This window comes from Podarcis pityusensis (assembly GCF_964106645.2).
Source record: "Podarcis pityusensis genome assembly, chromosome: 12".
NCBI lineage: Eukaryota > Metazoa > Chordata > Lepidosauria > Squamata > Lacertidae > Podarcis > Podarcis pityusensis.
Genome location: NC_138037.1, coordinates 49,952,920 through 49,962,148, shown reverse-complemented (window position 1 = coordinate 49,962,148; position 9,229 = coordinate 49,952,920). Strand labels below are relative to the sequence as shown.

The following is a 9,229-nucleotide window of genomic DNA, read 5'->3' as shown; positions in this document are numbered from 1 at the left end:
CCTAGAGTCGGACACGACTGGCCCATATAATATAAAGACGAAGGATTTATTGACTATTCTTTTAGTGGCTGCTCGGCTATCAGTAGCTCAAACCTTGAAGGCTTTACAAGGATTATCCATGGACAAATTTTATGCAGTATGCTGGCCAATTGTTTGGTTAGCATCTGCCTGTCTTGGGAGACAACGGAGATGTCTGCCATTTATCCAATATACAATATGAAACTATCTGCAGATACGGCTATCTTGAACAGTAAAGCTTTCACTATATTCTTTCCTGGTAATGACTCTCTATGATGGCTAAAACAAATTTTACAGGACACTATATCCTGCATAGTTTTTTGTTTGTTTGTTTTGAAATAATTTTTATTAAAGATTTTCTTGAATTACAAAAGAACGTGCAATGTCTCTTTTCTTATGCTGGATAGTTGAATAATTTGTATGGCTTAATAAGAATCCTTTATTTATTTCATAAAATATATACACCTCTTGAGTATAAAAACAACAACCTTCAAAGCAGTTTACTAAAGGATAAAACAATAAAAATGAGGAAGAATTACAACCATACTTCAAAACCTACAAAAGTTAAAATACTGAATTAAATTAAAATTACCTGAACTTTCTAAGCATTAATGCTAATGCACAATCAGATACCAGTTGGGGGGGGCATGCTATGTGTGTGTGCATATATATTTCTTTGTTGTTGTTGTTAAAGATTTTATTGATTTTCCATTTTCAAAACAAATATCCACTATCAATACTAAACATTAGCTTTTCACCCCCCCCCCCTTGACTTCCCTCAGCTTCCATTTCTGGTTTATTACATCAAATGATACGTTCTGCTGTTTATATGCAATACTATGTTATCACAGTGTTATATTCCTTGTTTTATGTAAATATAATTGTAAATGTTTATTTAAATCCTGCCAATGAGTCCAATTTTTTTTTTTTTTTGGTGTTTCTGCAAATATATTGTAATAGGTTCCCATTCTTTTTCAAAGTCCCTGTTGTCCTTTTCTCGCAGTTTGTCCGTTAACTTTGCTAACTCTGCGTAGTTCATCCATTTTTCTTGCCATTGTTCTTTAGATGGTACTTCTCCAGTCTTCCAGTTTTGTGCTATTAGAGTTCTTGCTGCTGTTGTAGCATACATAAATAATGTCCGTATTTCTTTTGGCAGCTCTTGTCCTAAAATATCTAACAAAAAGACTTCTGGTTTTTTAACAAATGTTATTTTAAACATTCTTTTCAGTTTGTTGTATATCATTTCCCAAAATATTTTGATAATCTTGCACTCCCACCACATATGATAAAATGTACCTTCCCCTTCTTTACACCTCCAACAGTTCTTTTGTTCTGTTTTATACATTTTTGCCAATTTTACTGGCATGATATACCATCTGTACATCATTTTCATGTAATTCTCCTTCAGCAATACACAGTTGGTAAATTTCAAATTCACTTTCCACAATCTTATCCAGTCCTCAAATACATATATATACATTTCTGGTTCTTAGTGGCAGAACATGAATATTGAAACCTATGGGATGTACAAAAGAACCCAGAGAACTGCCCCCAGAAGGGGGCAGCTAGAAGTAGCCTTTCCTGCTCCCTTTCCCCCCCTCTCAGCCCCCCTCAACTTGCAATTAATGGTTCCCAGAGATCCAGAGCCTCTGGCAAGGAGCAGAAGGGGAAGAGAGCAGAAAATTGGACAGAGGTACTTTTTGCTCCCTTCACAGGGGAAGCCCATGACGTTTTCCCCATGGGCGGATCTTTGGACCCAACCCTATTCGCTCACTCACATCTAGGTCAAATTGTAGGCTAGCATTCAGTATACAAAATATTCTTCAGGGCTGGCCTCTAGGGAGCAATCACAGAAGGATGGAGCCATCTTGGTCACTGGTGTTCTGCGTATGGTTGCTGGTTATGGTGACCTCTGGAACAGGAACTGGAGCTCTATCGCAAGGCGCACAGAAGAAAAAGAACGAGACACATCTGAGAGCCAAGCGAGAAAGCTTCTTTCTGAATTTTTCACCGGCAAAAGCATAGATGATGGGATTAAGGCAGCAGTGGCTGAAAGCCAGTGATTCGGTGATTTGCATGGTGTAATCTAAAAGCCTCCTTGAGCTGCAGCTCTGAAAGAAATCGGAGAGCCTCAATATCTGCAGAAAAAGTGATATGTGGTATGGAGTCCAGAACAGGAAGAACACAACCACCACTAATAAAATCAGCTTCATGGCTCTTCTTTTCCGGTGATTTTTGCAGGACATCAAGGTTTTGACGATCATCAGGTAGCAGAAACTCATGATGCACAGCGGGAGAAGGAAACCAATGACGTTATATTCTATGTAAGTGAAAATGGGCCAGATTTCCTCAAGGTGTTCTGGATACAGAGAAGTGCATTCTCTACCTATATTTCGGATGAACACGAAATGGGGAGCTGCAAACAAAATGGCCAGGGTCCAGACTGCAAGGCTAGTGAGAGATCCATGTCGGATTGTTCTGGCTTTCATGATGCAAGTTGCCCGGACGATAGCAAAGTATCGATCGATGCTTATGACAGTGATGAAAAACATCCCTCCGTACAAGCCCACAGAATAGAAAGAGGAAACGATCCGACACGGAATGTTCCCGAGTGTCCAACCTTTTACGATGTAAGAAGCCCAAAAGGGAAGAGAAATGACAAAAAGGAGGTCACAAATGGCCAAGTTCAGGAGAAATATGTCAGTGACGCTCTTTTGGCGCCCACCTTGCACGATGGTCAGAACCACCAGGCCGTTTCCAACCAGCCCTACGGTGAACACAAGGGCGTACAGTATTGGCAGAAAGGCTTTGCCCAATGCCTGGATGTCTGTTTTCTCGCACATTATGGCCTGCTCTTCATAGAGATACTCAGTGACCACTTCCAGATGGTCCTCAGCCATGATGAATACTTGCCTGAAAAAGGAAAAGGAGAAGAAGAGTTTGGATTTGATATCCCGCCTTTCACTCCCCTTCAGGAGTCTCAAAGCGGCTAACATTCTCCTTTCCCTTCCTCCCCCACAACAAACACTCTGTGAGGTGAGTGGGGCTGAGAGACTTCAAAGAAGTGTGACTGGCCCAAGGTCACCCAGCAGCTGCATGTGGAAGAGCGGAGACGCGAACCCGGTTCCCCAGATTAGGAGACTACCGCTCTTAACCACTACACCACACTGGCTCTCAGTGACCACTTCCAGATGGTCCTCAGCCATGATGAATACTTGCCTGAAAAAGGAAAAGGAGAAGCACAGTTAGCCGTGGAAGAGAGACATGGACTTCTCTCCCGTGGTGGCTGGTGTCCATTGGAATTGGCAGGGAGGCCAACAGTAAGTGGCACTAGAGCCAATGGAAGGCAGAGCTAACTAATTCTAGAGTTCATATAATCATAGAGTTGGAGGGCCCCCCGAGAGTCATCTAGTCCAACTCCCTGTCATGCAGGAATATGCAGGTGGTCTGTATGGGGATTGAATCTGTGACTTTGGTTTTACCAGCACCTAACCAACTAAGCTAACTGGAGAAGGCAGGCAAGTGTTGGTGGATCAGCCTCTGGTGCTCATTTCAAATGCAAAGCAGCTGTGAACCCGACATTAAAGTCCTACAGTTGTGTTAAATCACCTCTTCACATTTTAAGTAACATTTTTGTTTTTGTCATGTGGCCTGAATGACTAAGCCACTTCTGGTGAACCAGAGCAGTGCACGGAAACGCCATTTACCTTCCTGCCAGAGCAGTACCTATTTACGTGCTTTCGAACTGTTAGGTTGGCAGGAGCAGGGACCGAGCAATGGGAGCTCACCCCGTCGCGGGGATTCAAACCGCCGACCTTCTGATCGGCAAGTCCTAGGCTCTGTGGTTTAATCCACAGCGCCACCCGTGTCCCAGTTCCCTTAATTCTTTGGGCGAAACCCTGTGCATTAAATGTTGCCGCATGCCACCATTTTGAGGGTTTTTGTTTTTTAATGTCTGCATTATTGTTTACAGTTAACTTCCTTAAAATTTTGTGCTATTTCTAGATAGACCCAGATTACTGGAACATAAATTAACTGTGGAAGCACTTTCCCAAGTGCTAGTTGGGGAAATAACATGTGCCCCTTTTGTCCATGCAAAGTTGAGATTGCCTTTGAGGCTCGCAAGTCTTTTGCCAGAGAGCCACACTAAGGATTATGGAGCTCTGTGGCAGAACTTCTCTTTCCTTTTTCTACATCACAACCCCCGTGTCGGGGTACCAATTGGGCCTTGTGGTGGCAGCTCTTTACCAAGAGAAAAAAGAAGACATGGCAGATCAAATCATGGATGTCTTGTTATTTGACATATTCACAGGTATTAAAATGCTTGAGTTTGTTCAGTCTCCAGACTACCATATGTACATTTGTGCCATTTAAGTGGACTCCCAAGGTAACTATCATTTTCTCTGAAAAGGTAAAATTTGATTCTTTTCTATGATAGGTCACCCTGGATGGAATCTGTCAAAAGGCAATTCAAGCCAATTTTCCAGTAGACAGCAGAAACATTTTGAAATATACTCGTAGTCAAGAGTGGATTTCATGGTCTTTATTCAACTCATAGTGGTGAAGAGGAATGGCAGTTCCCCCAGAATGTCTGCTTTATATACATTACTTACACAATGGGCCCCACGTGATTGGCTAATTCCGGGATTCTCCTGTAGGCCAATCAGGTTGCGGATTCACTTCCACCTGGAGCTGGATTGGGTGGCTCCTGTGGACGAATCAAACTGTTGCATTCTGGATCCTATTGTTCTAGGACCAATCAGACTGCTGCATTCTGAATCCTATTGTCTAGGACCAATCAGACCGCTGCATTCTGAATCCTATTGTTCTAGGACCAATCAGACTGCTGCCTTTTGGATCCTATTCAACTCAGTACATAACACATTTCATCAGCCTAAAGTGGTATTTTAAATTTGTGCAGCATGACCAAGACTTGGCGAGGGTGTGTGTGTGTTCCTTTTGCAATCCCAGGGTGATATGGGGCTGCAGTCCTACACACACTGAATTTGAAATAAGGCCGTTTAAATCAGTAAAATGAACTTTGAGTAAACATTTACAGATGCTTGTCATTTTACAGTGGAAAAACCAAGTACAGCAGAACACTGGAAGCCAGTGAGACGAAGGAAACAATTGGAAAAACAATGTGCAAGTGGAACGAGGTTTAGTGAGAAACAGTTTTTGGATAAAGCTAGAAGCTGTTCAGTCTGGAGGCATCCTTAGATGTTACAAGAAGAGAGAAAAGCTTGTCTTGCGTTTCATATGATGCGCAGTTGCAGCCTCAGCTATCAGAAGCCTGGGAAACCTTTTGGTGCCCTCTGAGGTTCACTCATATTCACTGAAAAGCAGCTCCTCTGCCACAATACGGAAACTTCAGCAGTCACATTTTGATAGTTCCCACTCATAGTGTTAGTTTCAAGCCAGACCTGATAACCAGACATTAGGTCGCTGTAAGGTGGTGGTTCTCAAAGGGTGTGGCAGGCAAGGGTTGATGGCAAGGGTGGCAGGAAGATTCAAGAACAAGAAACAGGCAAACATTTCAGTGTTTTACACACACACACAAACACACACAGAGAGACAGAGAGACAGACAGACAGACACACACACAGAGAGAGAGAGAGAGAGAGAGAGAATATGGGTTGATAGCTTTTCAAAATACAGTGGTACCTCGGGTTACAGACACTTCAGGTTACAGATGCTTCAGTTTACAGACTCCACTAACCGAGAAATAGTACTTCGGGTTAAGAACTTTGCTTCAGGATGAGAACAGAAATTGCACGGCGGTGGCAGCGGGAGGCCCCATTAGCTAAAGTGGTGCTTCAGGTTAAGAACAGTTTCAGGTTAAGAACGGACCTTTGGAACGAATTAAGTTCTTAACCCGAGGTACCACTGTAGCTTTTTTGACAAATATGAAAGATCGGGAAAGGCTTCTTTGTGTTGTTGAGGAGATGAGAGTTTGTTTGTCTCAAATGAAACCAAATATAAATGAGATCACCCATGCCTCTCATTGAGTTTGTATACAGCCATTTATTATAATAATTTTATTATTTGTACCCCACCCATCTGACTGGGTTACCCCAGCCACTCTGGGCAGCTTCCAACATGTATAAAAACACAATAAAACATTAAACATTTTAAAAGCTTCCCTATTCAGGGCTGCACTTCAGATGTCTTCCAAAGCTTGTATCTCCTTGTCTCAGGAGTCACATAACTCCATACCCTCCAACATTTCTCTCATGAAAATAGGGATGTCCTAAGGAAAAGTGGGACATTCTGGGGTCAAATCAAAAATCGGAATGGCTTCTGTAAATCTGGGACTGTCCCTGGAGCACTTGGAAGGTCTGGACTTAAGGTACATATGTAAGAGGCTCATTCATCATTATATTTTGGGAATGATTTCTGTTCTTATGTAGTTGCATTGTTTCCTGGATGTCCCATACTATAAAGCAGTTATGTTCCATGTTATAAATCAAGCACTGCTAGAAATGGTTTCTTATCGCTTTCCAATGGATCTTTTCTCAATAGAAAACTTGGTGTGGTGTGAGCAAATTTTTATTCTGAAAGGGTGACCTGGGGAATTTTTTGTTTTGTTTTGTTTGAGAAGCACTGCTGTAACCTGTTAAGCCAGCCTTTCTCAACCTGTGGGTCCCCAGGTGTTGTTGAACTACAACGCCCATCACCCCTAGCTAGCAAGGCCAGAGCTCAGGGATGATGGGAGTTGTAGTCCAACAACATCTGGGGACCCACAGGTTGAGAACCACTGCCAGTTAATCCTTAGTTCCCCTCCCCGGCTACTCCCTTTGCACAGAAGCAGCCTGCTGCTATCTTATCTTGCTGGCCCAGGCAAGGATGGTTGCAGAAGCCCAGAGACAACAGGATGAGGCTTCCCACACAGATGGGGCAAGAAGACAGGTGGAAGTGGTAATGCGGCAAAAGGCCTGCGTCTGCTGACCTTTGTGGGAAGAAGATGCATATTGCGCTGAGCTCGCTTTCGTGGTGCTTCCGTCCCTCTCTCTTTCCACACAGCAAATGCCACCTCTGCCCCTCTCGTCCCCTCTTGCCCACATGGGACAGTCCATGTCTTCTTTTGTGTGCCCCCCACCTTCTCTCAGTATAAATTGGGGTGAGGAGGAAAAAGGAACACAGAGTATTGTAGGGTTGGATGCACAGGAAAACCACACCGTGTTGAAACACCCAAGACTTTGAAAAACATTTAATGGGAATTAAATGTTTCACCATACATTTGAAGCACCGTATTTTTCGCTCCATGAGACGCACCCGACCATAAGACGCACCTAGTTTTTAGAGGAGGGAAACAAGAAAAAAAATATTCTGAACGAAACAGTGGATGTATGATTTTTGTGGTTCATGCTGTGGCCACAGACATGTGATTTGACAGTGAGTTTGGGGTAGCCCATTGCAAAAATCCTGAGAATCCATGTGGATCCGTGCTTTGTAACCACGTTTTTGCGTCCTATTTTTTTTAAAAAAGCATGATCTGCTTTTTGCCCCTGGGCAATTCGGCTCCAGGGACCACGCATTCACTCCATAAGACGCACAGACATTTCCCCTTACTTTTTAGGAAGAAAAAAGTGTGTCTTATGGAGCGAAAAATACGGTACATTGAAAACACACGACTCTCTCTCAATGCCCCCACCCCACCCCAAAGAATCCTGGGAACTTGGAAAAGCACAGAGCTACTCTTCCCAGTACCCACTGTAACAAATGACAGTTCCAGGATTCCCTGGGGGAAGTCATGTGCTTTGAATGCACTTTAAATGCATGGTGTTTGCAAAAGCTCTTTGCAAAAGCCCTTTTCACATGTGTAGCCGATGCATGAAGGGCATAGCTGGGCCCTGCTGCTGACCCCACACCAAAGGTATGCACACTTTTGAGTCTCGCCTTGACCCCACGATGTCTGTTCCAAGAGAGGACCATCTGGAAGGAGAGACTATGCACATCAACTCCGCTCCCACATGCTCTTCTCAATGTGCGTGGGGTACGAGCATTTTGAGGGCAGGGGAGAATGGGCACTGCCCGGCTCTGCCCTCAATGTGTATAGCATATGTTGGGGTAAGGCCTTTGGGGTACGTAGCTAAGTCACAGAGCACAAGTTTGAGCCCCGGCATCTGCAGATAGGACTGAGGGAAAACCCTGGAGAGAGACTGCCAATGAGGGCTGCCATATTTCAAAAAGTAAAATTTCTGACACTGCCAACCACCAAAAATGTTGAAGGTATTTTTTAATAAACCTACCCAAACTGTTGAGCTTCATTTGGGAACAAACCCAAATTATTGGGTGATTTTAAGCTTTTGGAGCTGCTTTTTTCCAGCACATTGCCATACATCTGGGTTTTCCCTGACATTTTGCCGGTTCGGCAAAATTCCTTCCCGACACCATTTTTACACCCAAAAACCAGGACATGTCATGAATTTTTGTGACATAGCGCAAGCCTACAGAAGTGAAAGCTGGACCATAAAGAAGGCTGATTGCTGAAGAATTGATGCTTTTGAATTATGGTGCTGGAGGAGACTCTTGAGAGTCCCATGGACTGCAAGAAGATCAAACCTCTCCATTCTTAAGGAAATCAGCCCTGAGTGCTCACTGGAAGGACAGATCCTGAAGCTGAGGCTCCAATACTTTGGCCACCTCATGAGAAGAGAAGACTCCCTGGAAAAGACCCTGATGTTGGGAAAGATGGAGGGCACAAGGAGAAGGGGATGACAGAGGACGAGGACGAGATGGTTGGACAGTGTTCTCGAAGCTACCAGCATCAGTTTGACCAAAGTGCGGGAGGCAGTGGAAGACAGGAGTGCCTGGCGTGCTCTGGTCCATGGGGTCACGAAGAGTCAGACACGACTAAACGACTAAACAGCAACAACAGGGCAAGCCTACTGCCAACCAGTGTAGATAAGACTGAACTTGGGCCTGTAAGGCAGCTTACTATGGGTAGAGATCCTATAGATCAGGTCAACATGGGAACCTGCAGATGTTGTTGGGCTCCCGTCAGATCCAACCATCAGGTTCGGGGGTGATGGGAACTCTGGTCTAAAAACAGCAAGGCTACACCTTCTCTAGATTCAGAGAGAAGGCTTCCTTCTTCACCTCCAAGTCAGTCCTTTTATCAGCCTTTTGAGGACAGGGAACCGTGTCACAGCAATCATGCTTTCCTCACGTCACCTATTAAATGCACAGCTAAGCTAAAGACCATCTC

At 43.9% G+C, this 9,229-nt stretch overlaps 1 protein-coding gene across 2 annotated transcripts in view; it reads right to left on the bottom strand.

Moving 5' to 3' along the window:
• Positions 1–361: 361 nt before the first annotated feature.
• Positions 362–9,229, bottom strand: part of LOC308459993 (CX3C chemokine receptor 1-like) — a 16,713-nt gene continuing 7,845 nt past the window's right edge. For both annotated transcript variants that reach the window (XM_080975985.1, XM_080975986.1), the window contains exon 3: positions 362–2,931. In XM_080975985.1, coding sequence (XP_080832111.1) covers positions 1,866–2,918 — 1,053 coding nt within the window. In that variant the 5' untranslated portion in view covers positions 2,919–2,931 and the 3' untranslated portion in view covers positions 362–1,865. The remainder of the gene's footprint in view (positions 2,932–9,229) is intronic.